The sequence below is a fragment of the Gavialis gangeticus genome, unplaced genomic scaffold, assembly GCF_001723915.1.
Source record: "Gavialis gangeticus isolate Ggan-Ray unplaced genomic scaffold, GavGan_comp1, whole genome shotgun sequence".
NCBI classification, from domain to species: Eukaryota; Metazoa; Chordata; order Crocodylia; family Gavialidae; genus Gavialis; species Gavialis gangeticus.
Genome location: NW_017729026.1, coordinates 33,124,074 through 33,145,533, shown reverse-complemented (window position 1 = coordinate 33,145,533; position 21,460 = coordinate 33,124,074). Strand labels below are relative to the sequence as shown.

At 40.7% G+C, this 21,460-nt stretch overlaps 1 protein-coding gene across 1 annotated transcript in view; it reads right to left on the bottom strand.

Moving 5' to 3' along the window:
- The window catches only part of PREP (prolyl endopeptidase), a 211,945-nt gene that overhangs the window by 7,862 nt on the left and 182,623 nt on the right, over positions 1-21,460 (bottom strand). The window contains exons 12-14 of the mRNA XM_019520156.1: positions 13,990-14,084; positions 10,071-10,202; positions 4,054-4,210 (exon numbers count right to left, since the gene is read on the bottom strand). Of these exons, the coding sequence (XP_019375701.1) occupies positions 4,054-4,210; positions 10,071-10,202; positions 13,990-14,084 (384 nt within the window). The remainder of the gene's footprint in view (positions 1-4,053; positions 4,211-10,070; positions 10,203-13,989; positions 14,085-21,460) is intronic.

Here is a 21,460-nt window from a genome sequence, read left to right as displayed (position 1 = left end):
AGCACTTAAGGGTGTTATGCGTGGGGGGCTGGGGGCAGGAGGGTATGTTAAACAAGCTTTAGTTCAAGCACCTCTGCCACCATTTTTCAGCATGGGGACACTGATGCATGTGATGCTGGAGTCTGCTGGAGTGCAGTAACTGCCACACTCCAGCTGACTCAGTTAATTACAGCATGCCAGAGCAGCCTCACTGCACATGTATAGGCACCCTCTGAGGTTACCTAAAGGAACTATATTGCAGAAGTCACAGGACTAAATATTATCTTGGACAATACTGGACAACAAAGGGCTGCATGTGTAAAGTGTATCATGCCCACAGTGATGATGTACAATCACCATTACATAGTATAATCTAGTATCTTGTTGTGTTTTCTTAGGGATTGCCAATTGCCTGATAGATTACAGCTACAAATACCAAATAATGATACCGCAGCTACAGCTACCATGTCAGATGAAAAAGTTATTAACATTTCACAGTGATATGGATGAGATGACTTCTCACAGACCTATTAGCATTTTGTTAGGTCTGCAGTGGGCACATGTATAACAGCTTACCCTTTTATAACAATATGCCCCTCGCAAAACAAAGTGAAATAAGGATTTGCCTTCTGCTTCCTTTCCTTTTCTTTATTTCTGTCCATCAGCTCAGCAGCAAAGAAGATCAGTCTTGGGACTCATTTGATTTCAGTGATCTAGTTTTCATCATGACTTTTTGGCTTGTTTTTGTTTCTTAGCTGTATCTGAATTTACAAATGTACAAGCAAGTACTCGCACATACACCTGGCATATACTTGCATCATACTGATAACAGTTAGCTTTCTGGGGAAAAACCATCTCAGCAAAATTCAAAGATAAACTTTAAAATGTGTTATTTGTCTTGCCTGCTAAGTTACTGTAAAATGCCTTGGAATAAATAAGATCAATGTATAAAAGCCTAAACTATGTAAGGCAGGGACAAATTGCTTACAAAAGGTCCATCCTGTCAGAGAATATTTGCACTATGGATCATTATTATTACCACTACTACCAAAAGAGCCCTATCTTCTTCTCCAGCAATCCCTTGCAGTCGAGGATGATTGTCTTATCTGTCTGTCCAAAGATGGCTGATGAGGCCTATCTGGGATCGACAGAATCTATGGCAGGTTGGACATGTGTTTCTGTGTTGGGTGGGTTGCACTGGATTGTTATTTGGTTTGCACCATGCTGTTTCTGCCACTCCCACTTTTTCACCTATTGTTGTGAGGTTTCAAAGTACTGAGATACTTGCAGCAGACTCTTCCTCCATTTGGGGCAGTCCTGAGCAATACTCTCCCATGAGTTGACATCTGTGTTGCACCGCCTCAATACTTGTGGAGTTTGCTTGCTAACGCTGGTGTGTCTCTCTTCTTACTGGATTCAGAAAAACTTCTGCAGGCAGCATTGACAGTACTTCTCCAACAACTTTAGACATCTCCTGTACATGGTCCACGACTCAGCTCCATGCAGCAAGATGAGGATCACGACTGCTTGATAAACCATGAGCTTGGTTTCAGATCTGATGTCATGATCTTTAAACACCTATTTCTTCAAATGTCCAAATACTGCACTTTCACATTTAAGGCAATGTTGGATTTCTTTGCTGATGTCAGCCCTCTGCAAGAGATGGCTTCCGAGGTACAGGAAATACTCAACATTCTCCACAGTCTGGATTACCGGAGCTGGGGACTGTTTTAAATTCATACATTATCAGGCTGGAAGGGACCTCAGAAGATCATTGGGTCCAGCCCACTGCACCAGGCAGGAAAGACAGGTGGGGTCAGGTGACCCCAGCAAGATGACTATCCAGTCTCCTCCTGAAGATTTCCAGGATAGGTGATTGCACCACCTCTGAAGGGAGGTTATTCCAGTCTGGACACCCTAGCTGTGAAGAAGTTTTTCCTAGCGGTAAGCCTGAAATGGTCTTCCAAGAGTTTGTGGCCATTACTCCTTGTTCTCCCCAGTGGTGCCCTGGTGAACAGTTGTTCACTGATCCCCTGATATAATTCCCTGATGGAGCAGTAAACTGCTACCAAGTCCCCTCTCAGCCTTCTCTTTTTCAGGCTGAAGAGTCCAAGGTCCCTCAGCCTTTCCTCGTATGGCTTTCCATGCAAGCCTCTAATCATACGGGTGGCCCTTCTCTGGACTCTCTCAAGTTGTACCACATCCTTGTTTAAGTGCAGCACCCAGAACTGGACGCAGTATTCCAGCTGGGGTCTCACCAGCGCCGAGCAGAGTGGAAGAATCACCTCCTTGGTCTTGCTGGAGATGCACCGATCGATGCATGCCAGAGTGTTTGCCCTGCTGGCAGCAGAGTTGCACTGTCGGCTCATATTCATGCTGTGGTCTAATACCCACAGGTCTCTTTTATTCGTAGTGCTGGTTAGGTTGGTGTTGCCAAGCCTGTAGGTGTACATGGAATTGTCTGTACCCAGGTGGAGCACTTTACATTTATCAACGTTGAACTTCATTTGGTTCTGACTTGCCCAACTTGCTAGCCTGTCTAGATCTGCCTATATCTGTAACCTATCTTCAAGCGTGACCATGCTTCCCCATAACTTGGTGTCATGCGTGAACTTGGCCAGTGAGCTCTTCACCCCCTCATCCAAATCAATGGTGGGTGGTAACTGGCCTGGTATTTGCTGGGGGCTCCCGCACCACTGGGAGCCCCACCAGGCCACCCACTCCCGGCAGGGTGCAGTTTTAGGTTATGCCCAGGACCAGGAGCCTCCAAACCATCCTCTTAAGCTCCTGCCCTTACCTCTAGGATGTTGCATACAGCCTTGCAGCCAGGCGATGTTTCTGCCTGGACTGCCAACAGTGAACTGCTCTGTTTATATAGGCGGCCAGAGTTCTAAAATGGCCACTGCAATCAAGCATCTGCTGGCTATTTGGCTCAGCCCTTAAAGTGGCAGGCACAAACAGTGCCCCGCCACAGAGCAGAAACTACAGCATCGTCAGTGTACTGGAGCTCAACAGAACCCTATAATACTCTCAATAAACACTTGAGCTCAGGAATGCAATTTAGATTACCTACCTTCAGAATCTGCAGGACAGGTTATTAGCACCTAGATACCTTAATGTTAAATCTTATAATTGCCTAATGAGGAATCGTCTTTTAACGTTAATTGTCATTGTTAAAGAGAAAAAAATAGAATTAGCAAAGTACCACAGAGAGATTGATACCATATACTCTAACAGGCTCACTATTATCCCTTAGCCATTTGCAGCATGTGAAGGGGAGGGGGGAAGCAGCTCTTTGAATATACAGAATCTTTCCAAGCACCTCAGCAAGAAGTTAATACCTGAATTAATGCCCTGTTGTTGCCTAGTCCCATTCAATTTATGTAACTAAACCCCATTTATAGGCAAGAATACAATTTAGAAAAGCAATCATCTCTCCTGTTTCATTAAAAACACGATTTGTTTAGCTGTTCACTTGAGAGTATTATGCTCTGACAATCTACCAAAAAAGTATTCATTATTAAAACACATACCTCCTGGGGTATGCAACTGTTAATCGAAAACTGTCATTGAAAATATAGCCTATTACTTCTACAGGAGTTTTTCTGAAGAGTGGAGAGACATAAATCTGTTAATAAGACTACACATTTGGAATTTCACTTTCTGTGGTGTTCTTTTAATGAAATAACTCTGCCATACAGCAGTAGCCAGCCTACATAGGAGAGGGTAAAATAATGTGCGTAATACCTAGTGACTGATATTTTAAAGATTTGGCTCACTAATCAGCTACAGAACAATTAGTTCAGGGGTGTCAAACTTCTGGCCTGCAGGCAGATCCACCCCATGAAGCAGTGCTGTACGGCTCATGGGGCTTGTAAAGGGGCAGAGAATTCAGGGGCAGGAGGAGAGCTTGGTTGGCAATGTGTGAGAGACAACAGCATTAACCCCCACAGCAGCTGTCACCAGTGCTCAGATTCAGCCCACATGGAACCTCTAGGTCTGATTCCAACCAAGGAAGTGTGGGGTACATTTGACACCCCTGAGAGAGTTTATTAAAAGCACAAAAATACTTACTTGTACAGCCATTCAAACTGTTCTTTACAGTCAGAACAGCCATAATCAGTTGTCCAGGCATGACCAATGGTGTATTTGTGGAACTTAAGCATATCCATTACTCCTACTTGAGCAATAAGGCAACCGAACAGGTCAGGGCGTTGATTAGCACAAGCAGCTTCAAAACAAGGAAAATAAGTTACTAATATATAAACACAGAAAACAAGTAAAGGCATACCATCCACAGACATCTGACTCAATACTGTATTATGTAAAGAAGTCCAGTTAAAACAGTTCTTTTTAAAATAAATAAATATTCCTCTACAGTGTCTGAAACCCAAACTTTGAGTATAATACACTTTCTGAAGTCAAAGAAAAGCAATGTATAGAAAGTCAAACTGACTTAAAAACAGCTTTGAAAGGGAATGAACTGATTCTTTTATTTAAGGCAAAGCAACTGGAAGCTTTAAACAGACAACAGGATTTTAAAAGAAGTGTAAAGGAGACGGGTGCTCACTGAAATGACCGTCTTTGGAAAATCCCAGCCCAGGAGTATAATTAGAATGCACTTGGCAGATCAAAGACAAGAGGCACCTACTACATAGCCATATTGCAGCTCCCAGGAGATGAAAATCATGGAAAAATTTCCTTTTTACAACATAGCCACTAGCTGGAACACCAACAGCCACATGAATAAAAATGTAGCAACCATGACTAAAGAGAACCCAGGAGAGAGTTGGGATGAATATCAAGGTGCTGAACATCTCCCTGCAGGAGCAGAGCTTGATTGGCCAACTAAAAGAAGCTTGAACTGCCTCTTGAAAAGGGGTGTAAGACTACAGTTAACATGCAACTGTGAAGATACTCTAATGAAGCAAAAACTATATGCGAATGTGGAGGAAACTTCCAGACTACAGAACACCTACTGCCCTAACTGCATATATGGGAATCATGCACCAACAAGGACTCCGCTAGGGCTACAGACTGAGGAGTAGGAAGAGAAGAAGAAGAAGTGTAATTAGTGACAAACAATTGGATTTAATAAAGAAATTTACTGTTTAGGAACCTACAGTGTTATTGGCACATGATACTGGGGTGCTGAATTAAAGTGTGGCATTCTCCAAGCTTCTGATACTATTGGCAACAAGAATAAATTAACATTAAGGATAAAAATTGGCATTTATTGCTCTTCATAACTGAAACTTTTCCATTAAGATCCTTTAGTTACTACATGAAGCTAATTATTTTTTGGTTTTTCAGAGATAGTGCAAAGAGTTCTGATAAATCTTCATTCCAGATTTACTGCTATAATCACAAAGGGAAAAGCCCATTTTTATAAATACATCTAAGAGAATGGTTGTGTTTTGCTTCTATAATTATACTTTCAATCTTCCTTTTACTATAGGAGCTTTATTAAAAAGATAACAGTTGTCCCACTTGTACTAGTAAACCTAACTAAGTCCTGGAGCTAACGGTATTAGATACAACAGCTTCTTCTATAGGTTTTACCTCTCACTGCAGAATCTTATTTCTTTCCTGACAGATTCTAGAATTATCAGGCAGAAATCAAAGATTACAACTTCCTGTAAACCAACACAACTGTAGGATTCTTCTTTGTGCAAAGGAGGACTTTTCAACCCATAGCTGTGTTGCTCAGCTAAGCCTTTACTTTATGCTCTGCAGGACAGGGGAATCATGTTTTGCAGTTTAATGAGCCAGTAACTATAGCTCTGCCTTATTTTAAATCATCTAGTAATTCAACTAAAAGGAAATACTGTTCTGGTGGAATGCCAAGTCTTATCTTGTTTTCTCTTCAATGAATGTAAACCAAGGAAATGTGGCACTGGACCCTTACACCTTAAATATTAGTTGCAAATTGTAGCTGTTTTATGTCATGAATATCTATTTTGAAACCCTGCAGGTAGCAAGATTTCTTCTCTAAAGAAAGATTATAAGTTTCAAAATAAAGGAATAATGAAAGCAGAGCAGTTTAATTCTACCCAATGAAAGACAAACCCTAGTTGTTCTTTATGAAGAAAAAAAAATCAAAGTAAAATAGCTTTGATTTGTGGCCTTCCAAGTTAAATGTTCATAGAATTATAGTTAATTAACTAGTTGTTCATTAAGGTTCAGTTAAACAAACTAATATTGAAAACCAGAAATTTTGCATTGCACTTCAATGTATAACTGAGTTCTTAAATAGGTGTTCAATGCACATGTCTAATGAACTCTTCTGTGTTTGCAACCACTTGGTGATCATGCTTATTAATAGCTCTTTATAACACACATCCCTTTCTTTTTGTATGTAAATTGCAACTTGTCTGCAGAAACAAAGAGACTATTTTGAAAACAACATTCCAACTTTACTAATGTGGCACGGGTTATCTGTAAAATATTTTTTTCTTTAAATATAACTTTGTTTTCTTATTCATGTAATTATGTTTCACTAGGTTGTTAAACTTTAACAGGCTCTGCATAATGTTAAAGACTCCTATTCTTTTTTTTCCCCTCTCAGTTTAGGATGGAATAAAACTTACGTTTCCTTTTGCCCTTCCAATAAAAGCATGTGAGAGGGTTGGAATTTATTTAGGAACAGATTCAATGCATCTTAAAAGTTTACTTGAATGAGATGGGTTTTTGCTGAGATGGACCTTCTCCACTTAAGAATATGCTGTTATTTATTATCTAAATGTAGATTTGTTAATGAATGATGCATGAAAACAACATACCAGTAATACTCTGTACCATTTACATTGCTCCTAAGACTATCATGCTTTTTCCATTAGTTTAACTTTAATTCTTCTTTCATGTATTGTTGTCAGAGGTGTTTGTATTTTGTGGTTATCTGTAAGGCTGTTGTTATCTGTAAGGCTGCAAACAGATGTCACATTTACCCAAGGATAAACCATTTTGTCCTGGGACAAAGTGTGATTGTTGTCTGGGGATAAATCCTAAAGCGGTTTTCTGGATAAGAAGTAGTTACAGTTTATCCTGGGATACTACAAAATACATCTATCATGAATGAATGTAAGGGGTTCATAGGGTATCTTGCATGGTTTCTTAAATTCTTTGTATCAATATGGCACTGTAGTTTAAGATGTGTTCAGCCTTGTCATCCTTATGTCTGCAGGAATTGTGGTATTTGATATACCATATACTTTGATTCTAAGATGAGGTTCCCCCACATTTAACATGGGAGAAAAAACCTTTCATCTTTAGACAGGCAAGGTTCTTTGGGTAGAAGTGATATCTTTTATTTGACCAACTGAGTAGTTGGAAAAAAGTTCTTAGCAAGCTTTTGGACAAAATCAATCAATCTGTCTGTCTGTCTAATTTTAGCAATTTTATCTAATCTATAATCCCTCTCTCACTCCCATCCCACCTTTGCTCTGTGCTGCCACGATCCATCCACATGTTGCAGCCTGGCAAGCATCCCCCATGTCTGTGGGGGCTGAGCAGGGGACATGCACAGTGCCTCAGGGTGCAGCTGTGGATGGAGCTTGCCAATGCAGAGCGAGGATAAGGGGGGAGGGGGCAGCAGGAGGAGAGGGAGGGAAGGAAGCAGGGTAAAGGGAGAAGGGAAGCAGGGGGTGGGGGAGGGAAGGAGCAAGGGGATAAAGGGGGACCTAAGGCAGTGGAGGGGACAGGCAGGGGAGCAGGCACAAGCAGGGGACATGCTGCTTGACTTCTCCACAGCACCTGCTGCCCCCACTGCCTGCCCCCCTGCAGCAGTGGGGAGGATGAATCAAAGACAGCCCTTCAATCATTAGATTTTATACATGGAAAATTATAACAAATTTATAAACATTCCATGTACAGTATCTAATTATGGAGGGGGCGGATCTTAATTTCAAAGAAATATGGTAAATGTATTTTTGATACATCTTTATATTTTAGCCAAGTGAGGCAGTGTTTTCCTCACCTATCCACACTCAGAAAAGGTAATCACTGAGAATTAACATCTGACATGGTCCCTTTACTCATCTTCCTTGTACATGTGCTCTGAGGCACAGGAACCTGGCCCTCCCAGACAATGATGAATGTACATTTTAAAAGAAGGGTCCCTAAGAGAAACACCTGCCTATTCAAACAACTGAGGGAAGAAAGACAGCATATGGCATTAGTATTCCTCATGTCTGAAAAGACACACATTCTCCTGGTTTTAATTAGGTTAGGAAAGATTTCTGCACTATATACCTGCACCTCTGGGGGAGGCAGGCAGGGGGACAGGAAGTGATATATATTGTGTGGGACCCTAAATAATCTAAGAGGCAGCACATGTGAATAGCCTGATAAGCAACTGTACTTAAACCTGCCACAAAAGTATGGTTTTGTCCTTACTTTTCTTGGGTTCAGATGTGACTGGAGTCCCTCAGTCACAGGCTAATAAGCAAATGGGCAGGACAAATTGCAGGAGGCCTTGGCAGACTGGTCAGTGGAAGAAGCTGCTTTCCATCCACAGTGCTGGGCAGGACCTGCATCCCTGGATTTAAGGTGTAGGGTAAGAACAAGTTATTCTGATATCTTCTTTTGTTTATTCTTATATCTCTGTCTGTATCTCAATATATGGTTACTGATTTTTTATCTTTGCTCTTGTTTTTATAATGAATCCTTTGTTGTCTTTTTAACTCTTTTACTCTCAGTGTTAAGGGTGATTCCAGAGCATTTGGCCACAAAGACAGGCCTTCTCTACAAGGGAGGGGATCCATCTTTTCTGAGTGCATGACTGGATGAGGGTATGGTCTGTCTAGTTGGCAAAACCCCTCTGCTAAGAGCTGGCAAGGTCTGAGTGAGGAAGATCAGGCTGTGTCAAAGGCCAAGGAGCTGGTGCCTGGCATATCTCAGCTGGTTCCCAGTGGTCAAGTGGCAGAGGGCAGAGAGGGATTTGGGGTAGACGGGCAACCCTGAAAGTGTAAGTACACTCTGAGAGTGTGTCTCAGAGGTGCACCCAGACTGCACCCAAGGTCAGGGTATACAGATACACCAGGATGGCACCACTGAATCAATGGCAGAAAGGCAGCAGTGCATTCAGCCACTCACTAAACCCCAATTAGAAAGGTGATGTGTGCACACACCGAACGCAAGGTGTGTTTGTTCCAGGACAAACACAGGCAAAACTTATCCAGGGCCAATGCAACATCTGTTCTTAGCCTAAAAGGCCAGGTGCCGCAGTTATTCATCTATACACAAAAGCCTTAAATGCAGCAGATCAGCCTAATTGCTTCTACTTTGTGTGCGTCTGTGTGTAGAAAGAAACCATATTTATTTATTTATTTGATTTATCAAGGCATAATGGGAAGATTGAGACAATTCTTTCCATGGGCTTGTAGAATGTGGGTTTATGGACATGGTTAACTTTGAGGGTTTGGAAATGAATTATGCAGAACTTGTGGCCAGATGCCCCAAGTGTTATGGAACATACTTCAGATCATGATTACTAGTAAAGGTCAGAATTCCTAATCAGTAGTATAACAATGTGGCATGGTGCCCAGGGTGGCTGCTGCACACACAGGCAGCAGAAACTTCTGGCTGCCACTTCTGTCATGATTACAATTGCATGGCTGCAGCAAGTGCCGTTTTCTTTTCACCTCCCAACCCTGTTGGTGCTTGGGGTGGTTGCCTCTGTTGCCCTGCTCTAATAATGCTGTTATTCCTGGTAGAGTTGGCTGAATGTTCTCATTTTTCAATTTTTTTTTTCAATAATCAGATTCAACAGGGAGAAAAAGCTGGAAAAAAAAGTTTTTGGAAAGTTTCCTGCTATTTTTCACCAAACTTCATACTGTCTATGCATGGAGGTCAAACACACAGGAAGAATGATCTGTGTGGCTCTCAACCATGGATGTTTGCCAAAGTCCAAATAATCCAAATATTCCATAAAAGCAGACACTGATGTCTGATGTGGAATGTAATTACTTGTTGTACATTTATGCTGTGACAGGCTGCTAGTTTCTAATAGCACAACAATTTCCTGTGTTCATTTTACACTCAGATACATGTTGCAACGGCAACATAATAGTTAATACACTAGCAGTTCTTACCTACTAAAAGACCCCCATTTGAACCTCCATTAATAGTCAGCTTCTTTGGAGATGTATAGCCTTCTTTGATAAGATATTCTGCTGCACACTGAAAATCATCAAAGCAATTTTGCTTGTTGGCCAGGATACCACCTAATGTGCAAGGAAAAACAAATCAGTTAATTTTATAAAACACACTTGACATTGCTTATTCAGAAACACGTGTATGCAGAAATATTTAGGATGAATTCCAGTTTCATGAATAATTTAATAACTGATGCAGCTGAGAAAGAGAGAAAAGGAAGAACTCTTTCAACATAGAAATCATAAGATGGTTTTGCCAATAATTCTAATGCTTTCAGAAACTCTGAATAATACATACTATGCTGTAGATCGATCAACAGGTAATGCTCCTAACCAGCATGATTCCAGCTAAAAGCTTTCCACTGCAGATTTTATACAACACGACCATATACATCTACACTTGAGGTTTTTCTTAATGGAACTTTAACAGCATTAAGTTCAGCGATGGTTTTTTAAAACAATACGGCTTCAAAGTAGCTTATTGTTGACAGAAGTAAACATTAATATTTACTGGACACCAAACATATGACTGGTAATTCATTTGTTCTCAAATATGATGACCTACAGCTCTAGCAGAAACTTAACTTCAGATCCAGACCTCAGTTTGGCATCATTATTAATAGTTCTAATTTTGAAACTGAAATGTTCAATTGGATGTGCTACAGTCATTAGGTAAAATTTTAAGAATGGGAAATTCATCTTAAAAAAAAGGAAGAGGGAATATAATGTGCAAGAGATTCTAGTTCTCAAGGCAAAAAACCCTTGGTAGGTAATCTGGCTCTGCAAACTTCTTAAAAAATTTGAAATAGAAGATTATTATTTCCCAAACTATGAACTACATACACGAAACACTTACACTGGTGTAAACCTATGTCATTTTAGTAAATTTATGAACATTGCTGTCTTGAGCAGATTATTCTTTGGTAACTCATACTATATCTTGCTACGAAATGGCAGGGGAGCCAGTAGAAGCTTGTTTGAATTAAGCAGACATAGCAGCCTACCACAGAGTAAGTTGCAGACGCACATGTTCACCAGTGTAGTGTTACTCAGCACTGGTTAACAGCAGTCTGTTGTTACTGTTTCTGGACTAATTCAACATAAGATTGGGCAGTATATACCCCTTGTTTATACGGCTGTAAATGTGTTGTGTGCCCCTCAGGCCTTATGACATTAATGCTAGAATTCAGAGCTGAAAGTGAAATTACATTTGATATGAGATTATAAATATACTAGCCAATTGCCTGTCAAGAATGATGGGGGGCGGGGAGGGAGGGGGCTGGGATGGAGTGCCACCACCTAATGCCCCATGCTGCCGCTGTTCTGCCTCTTGCAGAGAGTGAGGTGGGGGAGCAGCACTGCTGGCCTCAGCTCCCCCATCCTCCATGAGGTCCTTGGTGCGCTTTTAGAATCATGGCAGCACTCCCCCATGCTTGGAGCACTCTGACTTGCTGTTTCCATTAGCCAATCACAGTGCGAATAAAGCCTTACGGACAGACAGACGGACAGACTTAGGCTTTTATAAGATTAGAATTCTGAACACAGGTTGTATAAAACTTTCAGAAATGTATCCTATACATAACATGATACATTCTTTGGTAAATAAGCACTAATTCAGAATTGTATTTAGGTGGGAACTGGGAATCAAATGTTGTCCTTATAGCAAAGCTATGCCCTAGTCTTGTAAAGTTACTCATACAGCTCTACAGTAGTAAAGGTCAGGGATTTGTTAAAATGTATGTTTTTTATGAATACATCATTCAGACCATGGAAAAGACCACCAAACAAGGCTCCTGCATATGGAGACATCCCACGTCTTCTTTCCTCAGAGTGCTGCATAATTCCTGTCTGACACAAGGTTTGGATCTTGTGCAGTTGGGATGCAGTTAGCCCTAAGCAAATAGCCTTCGCCAATAGCTGTCTCTGAAATTAACAAAGACCAGATATGTCTCTAACTATGTAACTAAGATAACAGACTTGAGCTGAAATGAAATTAAACAGGAAATAGAAGGCTACAGAAGTATTTTTATATTAAGAGAAATTTTATTAAAACCTCATTAAAAACAAATCACCAAATTTAAATTACTGAAGGATACTCTGTCTTGTGTAATAATATCACAAACAGATGAGCACATGTGGTTTCTTGTTATGAAAATATTACATCTTTAACTGGACACCAAGACATGAGACAAGACAGTTACAACAGAAAAAGATGCAAGAGAAACACTGAACTGTGATGATTTGGCAAATACATTTAGGCTAATATGAAGTTATTATTTAGTAGTCCCAATGAAATCTGCAGTATTTTATATATTCACTTTGCTGACAAACACTCCAGCATGTCACTGGATAACAGAAAGTACAGTACTGGACTTCAAGAGCTGCTTAGATTAGCAACAGATATCCTGAGATGGTGACTGAGAGTGAAAAAGCCAGGTCTTTCCTATATTCTAAAAGAGGCAGGAGAATTACCACAAGACAAAGGACAGAGGTGACCCCAGTTTAATTTACAAAGGACTAAAAGGGAAAAGCTTTGCAGAAAGAGACAGGAAACATTGGCAGGAAGTACAAGATGAGAAGGTTTTTGTAGTGTTGTGTGCTACAGCACACAAGGAGGTTGGAAAAGAAAAGGTCATAAAGAGTCAGGGCTCTTTAAAAAGTGTGAGGTAGATCAAGGCCCACTGTATTCAGGGAATTGGACATATTGTAGTGATCTGCAGTCTCTTGTAGTTTGTCTTAAAAGTAAACTACATGGCGTATTTAGGAACATTATGCACTGCCAAACTATACATGTCTTTCTGCTTGCATCTATCTGAAGAGTTATATAGCAGGGGCTGGCAACCTTTTTGAGTCACAGACTAAAACAACCCAGCTCTAGTCCACTGTATGCTGAGTGGCTTCGGTAGTGTCAGTAGTGAGGGGGTGCTGCCTGCGTCCATGCCAGGGCTGGGCAGCTGGGACGCACATCAGCGCTTTTTTTCCCAGCTCCCCATTCCCTGACTGGGGAGTGAGCGCAGATTTCAGTTGGAGGGGAGCTGCGCCAGGGCTGGGCAGCTGGAAGCTGCATCTGCACTGCTGCCACTTCTCCCTGCCCCTACTACCCAGTCCTGGTTCATTTCCCCGCTGGTTGGAAGCTGCACCCATAGGGGGGGAGTGGGAAACAGGGAGAATTGCACACAATACAGGCACAGCTCCTTGCATCTGTCCCACAGGTGTGGGCAGATGAAAAGCCTTCTGGTGTGGTTGTAGGCCAGATCCAATGGATCTGTGAGCTGTATGTTGCTGACCCCTGTTATACAGAAATGCTCTCATCTTTGATGTGATTCTTGGAAAGAGTGCATTTCAGGGTGACTCCGAAGAGTAAGTACTGGAACCTGGGACACAGGCAATAAAATTATGGGTTCCAGCTCTCAGAAGGGTTTGCTTGACAGAGGATCTGCAGCCCAGAAATGTGCTTAGACATCCAAAGGCAGGGGCAGTATCTGGATTGCTGTTTAGGATGCTCAAAACATTGAAGGGGTCACGATAACAACTACAGTTGGAACAATAAGAAACTGCATGAAATCCAGAAAATTGATCTTATTGTGTAAAAATGGCAATTATTTTCTTGGAAATATTGTAAAATTGTATGTGCAACTGGGATGTGACAATGAAAGCACTCTAACTGCAAGAGTTAGAAGCTCAAGGGGATATGGGAGTAATAAATATATTTCATTTCATTTCAATTCATTTGACAAAGGTTTCAACTTTCATATCTCAATAACATAAAAGCAGTAACAGGGAGTGGTGAAGAGAGGGAGAGGGAAGCAGGGAAAGTACAAGCTACAATATTGCCCCTTTAGTTAAAATAATTTACCTTTGTGCCAGGTCTCTCCATATTCACCACCTCCTCTGATGTTTGCCACAGTTAGAACACCACCCAAATGTCTCACAAAAATAAGCCTCGATACACTGAAAAACACAACGTCGTAGAAGATTATTTTATCTTACCACTAACATCCCCATCCCAACAAATGGATGCTCAGTGAACCTGGTGTATAAGGAGGAATGTATGCGACAACATGACAGGTTAAATCCTTCATTTTTGGAAACCTGACTAGGAAGGTTCATCCCAATGGTGTTATACTCTCATCAATGTATAGAAAGGAAGCAAAGCTGCTCTCTGGGGGACTATGGTGTGTGGATCTGTAAGTATAGGTCCAACAGTAAGATGTCTGCTGCTTGACTGTTTGCCAGCTCTTCAGCTTGTGAAGTGACGCTGTGTGGTATAAAGGGACCTGCCCATCCATGCCAATCTTTTAAAATACTTCCTTCATTATGTCTGATTCTTCAGGGAAGAGGTGAAGGATAAAGTTTATCCTAGGGATTCAATTAATGAACAAGAGCAAAAAAAAAAAAAAATTAAGGCCTTTACTGAGGAATTGTAGAAGTCTTTGAGCAGGTGCTACATTTGTATATAATATAATTTGCCCCTGACAATTACAAGACTGTGTTTGCAAAGAGATACTGTACTTAAATCATACCTTTGTACTAGTATTATGCATTAGAATTCCTGCCATGGCATTTTTGTTTGCTTGCTGGTTACACTGTTAACAATAATAAAACTATAAAAGGGATCACAATAACTTCAGTTTCAGTGTCTTATCTCTCTTATTACCTTTTTGAACTTGGATGAGAGCTAATGTAATATACAAAGATCTTGATATCTAATTACAAAAGCACCCAAGTCATTCATTTCTTTTTTCAAAACAAGATTAATTAAAGTCACTTAAATTATGTTTAACAATTAAGGAGGAGAGAAGGTTTCTGAACAATTCAGGTAGTAGCTTAATGTAGCAGGGACTTCAGATGGAAAATCACAGATAAAACAATGAGAAGGATAAAATGCGGAAATTTATCTCCACTCAGATTTCCCTCAATTAGCTTAATTTTTAAAATTTACTTTAAAGCCTGTCTCCTGTGAATAATCTTTATGTAAATGAGTTAGCTCTACTGACTGACATAAGTAAGGATTGGGTCTTTATGCCACTTATAGCTAGGTCTAGAAATGCTGCTGAAACATCATTTCTTGTGTGTTTGATGGCAAATGCTTCCTAATGAAGCACAGTTGTTCTTATGAAGTTGCCTACCCAATAATCTTGTTAATTTCTAGGAAAATTGTGGTGCTACAGGGTGTCCATATATCCATAATAACCAAGTGGGTAAAACTTTCATTGTTCTCAAAACATTTATCAGCTGTAGATAACTTCTCTCATACAGTCCATACTAGGGATAAACTTTTCAGCAAAACATTCAAAGATGGGGAACTGATAAAAGAGGATCCTGTAGTTGTATAATCCATCACAGGAAAAATCCTCCATATAGGTTAGTTATCTATAGAAATCTGCTTGCTCAAGGCAGTATGAATTTGCTTCTGGAAAATCAATTTTCAAACCCTTCACTGAGGAACATATATCTCTTTAGGTCTTTGAGATGCGCCAGTCTAGATTTATATTCCAGACGCACACAGAATAATGGATCAGAGAGCATAATTTTGCTAAACTGCAGGAAGTTTAATTTTTTGCAGGCTGATACATGGTTGAAATAGAGTATCCTGATGGTAGGTTAATCACATTTTGGTTAACTGTCTTCACAAAAAGAGCTTCCAGACTTACTGCATTACTTTTCATTCCTTCTATTTAACAGTATTAAAGGAGAGACCTGCGTACCGAAACATACCTGCCTGGCTATTTTTGAATTTTGAAGAGACCAATTATTGGACAGAACACAATGAGCATGGAATCACCACCTAAGTAGCATATTTAGAAACAAAAATAATAAAGCCCAAAAAAGACCTCTGCTACCCAAAGAATTGTATATACTTAGCTACTGGTGTATTTGTGTATAATGCAAATACATACTGAGAGTTCATCTCTTCTCAAAAATATATAAACAATGGAATCCTGTAACAGATCAGCCATGTTGATTTAAATTTTCAAAAGTGATACAGTGATTTAAGAGTCTGAGAGCTTGGTATCTTGGGCCACTGATTGGAATACTTACTGTACAATAACTCTGGAATAAGCATACACACAGGAACTTATTTTAGTTGGCTTGTCTGCGTAAACAAGCCTATTGATTTTCAATAGTATTTAGATTCCTAAGGCTCCTAACACATGGTAATTTAATTGAATGACCAGGATATGACAAATTTCATCTTGGATCCCCAAAATTGCTTGCCCTGCGCCATGCCACATGCACATGGCAGGACGTGCTATTTTTTTGGAATGTGGGATAAAATACATTAGCTACACGCCTAAACATGCTGATGAGCTCCCTGTATATCAGCAGCTGAAAACTGTGTAGTACAGCCTACACAGGGTTGAACCACATGACTGTCAACCCGCAAAAGCATGGAAGGCCCATGACTTCTCTATCCCCAACTGCCGACACTGCGGACCTTGGGTGGAGACCAGGGCTGTCCCCACGCCAGTTGGTAAGCTTAAAGCCCTGCCATGCAGCCAGCATCAGGTTACATGATGGAGCTTTACTTTGCAATATGTTCAGTTTAAGGCACAATGGAAACCAGCCACAAAAATACTCCTAATATTGCTGATTTCTCATTTTGTTGTGCCATTCATTGTCAGGGTACTATTTATGGTATAATTAACATGTTAATTGTTTCAGAAGTATAACATCTTCCAGGGTCACTTTTCACATAAGTAGGTATACAGAAAAATTTCACTGTGTTTACCCCTCAGGTGAAAGGTTATGCTATAGAGGCACAGCCCATAGTAAGGAACACTAGAGGGCTAAAATGCTTCCCATAATTCTTAGATGTGTAGGCAATTCATGCCTGTACTCTGTCTCTTTGATGGACAAAATTTGCACTCTCTCTCCTGTGCAAGGTGTGAGGAGTGGGAAGAAAAGCAAGAAGCCATGGATTTGGCTCCTCCTTACTCCTCCATGGGAAAAGGGGGGAGGAGTGGGCCTCTGGAGCAGTAGAGAAATGAAGCAACTGCTACTTTCTCTGACCCTTATATAGGCCATGCGAGGGAGTGTACTTCTTTACATCCTTCCTCCACTTTCTGTTGTATAAAGGCCTAGTAGAATCGGGCCCTATAGGAGGAACTGGAATGTAAGTGTGAAGTGGCTTGTACAAACAAATTATGTGTTATATCCATTAGAAACTGCTTTGATGGTATCTAGAAAGGCACGTACAGAGCAATCAAGTAAAACATGTTGGATCCTGCAGGGTGGTTTGCAGACTCTGAGGCAATACTGATGGGTTTCCAATAATATTTTCCCAGAAGCGTAGTCAAACCAATACTGTGAATTCCATCAATTTTACTGCACCTTTTAGCTAGTGGTATTGCACTTACTGTGTGCACACTGTATAATTAATGATAGATCTGTAGTGTGTATTAGACTAGAATTAGTATTAAATCCAGCTGCTCAGTCCAGGGACACATAAAAAATTCATGATTGTACTGAAAAATAAAGAACTATTGTAAGTAACTAAATAATTTGGTCTGCAGCTATGATTTTCCTTGTATTTATTTCTGGATCTACTTTCCTGAACTCTTCCTTTCCAACTGTAGCTCCTCTTAAATGTAGTGAGCAGCAGTCCCAACCTTATAGCTGTAGTTCCATTTTTACAAAATTTTTGGGAAATAATTGCCCATAAGGAATGTGCAGTACCAAAGAACATTAAAACAGATCAACATTTTCCACTGTATGTGAGGTGGGGAACATATTCTTTGGGGAAATAACCACTTCAACCATGTGGCAGAGCTGGCTTTGTTCAACACTGGTTGGAAAAAAAGCATTTATAGGTGTGTGGGTACAGCTGATGTACCCCCCCCCCACCTATCCAATAATCTGTAAGTTCCATTTTCAAAAATGGCTCAGACACAAGTTTCATAGAAAGTCAGTAGGATTTAGGACAGGTCTACACTGCAGCTTCTGTAGCTAGTGGAGCCTCTCTGGGCTAGCTTTACATTAGCTAGCTTGAGTACTGTTGGCAATATAGCCATAGCAACACTGAGCTTTGACTTGGCAAACTATCTGAATATTTATCCAGATGCTCAGGTGGGTTTTGCAGCTCAGAGTCAGCCCTGGGCTGTCACAGCTATGCTGTTGGCAGAACACAAATGACAAATTTAAAGCAGTGACTGCAGGGCTGAGCAGTTAGGCTCCTAAGTGCCAAATCTCTTTTTTAAAGGTACAGACAAGGCCACAGAAATCTGCAATGTAAGAACTATGGTATAAAGCATTCTATTAAAAAAACCATCCCAATCAAAAACAAAAATGAAGGCAGGACCATACTGTAAACTTTGGCCAGCACGGGTCAGGTGCAATGTCTGACACACACAGCTGTGCCAGGAGCGGCTTCTTGTGTAAATACAGTTATGCTGGCAAAACTGTGCCCTTGGAGGCATAGATTATTCCAAGTCCTATGAGATGAATAAGCTATGTCAGTAAAAATGCAGTTAATGATACACCTCCATCAGGTGCACTTTGTCAGCAGAATACCCAGTTAAGCAACATAAAGCTAATGTAAATCTGGCCTCATGCAAGTAGTTGAAAAATGTAGAGATTCAAGGAGCAAACAGAAAAAAATCAGCTTGGAGAAAGATGCTCATGGATCCAGAGTTAATCACAGACCTCAGCAACTGGGCTCAGCAGAAGGTGTGATCAAGGACCTTTATGTAATAAAAACAGCTGCAGAAAAGGGAGACTACTAACAGGGCAAGTGGCCACAGCACTGCTAAATCATGGAATAATGGAATAATCCCTGGTCACAAACATATTGCCTGAGATATCAATTGCACCCCATGACTTGGAGGAACTGAGTCAGCCAAAACTGAAAGAGAGTACAGGCACGGAGCTGTTTGGGTACAAATCTGCTGGAGTAGCACACTGGGAATTTTCTCAGTAGGAAAACTGGTTGCTCCTGTTTGTCTCTATTGCAATCAAGGAAAAAAGACTTTGCATGCATATTTTTGTATATATACATACTAAAACATGATTATATTATGAACTTAACTGACCTACATCACAAATTTCCCATCCAAATGGAAAGAAACCTACAAGACCCCAGATTTGGCCAACTGCTTAGGCTAACAAAACATTAAGTTAGGGACATTTTAGTTAACTGAATAGAGGAAAAAGAGAGACTAGAATCACTAGACTGAAAAGAAATAAAATTGAAATGCCTTGGATTTGCAACAGTTTACAGGAGCACCAAGTTCCCATAAAATGAGGTGTTTTTACATTAACTACCTTGCCCATCCTGATGCCAAGCAAATGCACTATTATTACACTAGAAATAATAAACTGGCTGAGCTGTGATGAATTTTTCCAGCAATTCAGTTTCAATTTAGTATGTGCTTTAGACTACGAAGTGCTAGAATTTCAAGTTGCCTCAGGGAAGCAGTAAGCTGAGAGTTCTACCTTTTTTGCTAATTCTTTTTTAAATTGCAATTTTACCCCCAAACCCTGCTTATGTCTTATCTTGCTATGGCACTCTGATTATTTTCTTTGTTAGTTCTTGTACAATGCTTACTCTAAAAGGACTTTCTTTGATGGGAGTTTCTAGGGATTACTGAATTTAAATAAATAGTAATTAACATTAGAAAGTCTTTGGAACTGGGTTCTGAATGACTCATTCAAAGCTATGACACATGTACCATGTTCAGGTTTCCCTTGCTTTATGTGGGTTCTGTGTGTGAATTTGCTCTTATGTGATGACCCTTTTTAGACCAAAAGTTCATTATATGCGAGGTAAATTCACTCTCATGCAATTGGTGTGGTGGAAACCCACAGTCAGCTGCTTTGTGCAGTGCAGTGTGGGAATGATGCACACCAAAATATAGTCTCCTGTGTGCATCTGTACTTGTTGCCCGAAATGTGTTTCTGTAGTTGCCATCCCCATTATGGTAACATTCACCACCACCCTGTGCTTGTGTGCACTACTTGCTGTTAGTGAGTACCAAAATTGTCTTGTAAAAGTGGTAGAAATGGGTCTGGGGGTCAGTACAGTTGAGAACATAACCCTATTTGTCACATTGTAAAGTGGGTTCCCTTTATGCAAATTCAAGTTATGCGCCATTTTCCAGGAACACATGTACAACATAAAGTGAGGGAAACCTGTATTACCACATAGGAAATACAAGGCAGGGCAGAGATGCACCTTATTAACTAACTGAATCAGAGATGCATAAGCTTACATAGCCTATATTGAAGCTGAACTGACTTATGTTTTCAGTGAGGGGAAAAGACAGGTAGATATCACCTCCATAAATGTTATGTTCCAAGTACCCCTGCCCAGGTCTCTTTATCTGTTTTCATTCTCTCTCCATAAACAATAAAACATAAATAAGTGGGAGTCTACAAGCCTCTTTCTGTGTAACAAGTAGCTGGAGCAGTAGTTAACAAATGCATCTGTGCTGATTTGCCATGGCTGGAGGAAGAGCTTTCTCAGTGGTCTTTGGAACTCATTTTTCCTCCAGTCTGTAACTGCCTCTGTTTATTCAGAATACAGCACCTGACTTCTCTTTTTGTCCTTGCCTGTAAGACCACAAGGGTGGGAAGAGATGGTAGGTATATTGTGACACTCTGTTGATTATTGTGTATAAGTCAGTTAAATTCCATTATACTTGCATTGTCACCAACCATTTAATTTGATTGGAGAAATTGATGGGTCTCTCTGTATACTTAGCAGGCTTTTAAATTAACTGTCAAGACTGTATAGCAGTGGAGGGCCACTTACCGAGTCTTGGCAAGCTCTTGAGGGCTGCATGGGTAGCCCCGCCCCTTGACAGGTGCCCCACCCCCAGCTGCCATCTTGTGACAGGAAGTGACACCCCCTAATGCCTGATCTTTGCCACCAGAAGTCCCTCCCCTTACTCCTGGAAGTACTCCTTTCAGCAAGGGGTTTTGCCATCTTGGAACCAGAAAAATACCAAATTATATTTTAAAAAGCAAACATTTACAGCATTCATTAATCTGGTTTCAAAAAATATTTTTGTCTTGATTTACATGTGTTTGTGCAGTACACACAGAGGTGACTGCACAATAACTTCAAATGAAGTCTTATTCTTGTATATTGTGGGGGTGGATATAGGATTGTGGGGGGCTGTGGGTGTGTGGGTATGCAGAGTGAGGGAGCATGTGGGTGTGGGTGTGTATGGGGTCTGTGGGGGGCTGTGTGTGAAGGGAGGGTGGCTGGGGTTTGTTTATGGCAGTGCAAGGGGGGAGTGGATGCATGTGTATGGTGGGGTGTGCATGTGGGACTCACCCTATGAACATGCACACACACACACACACACACACACACACACATA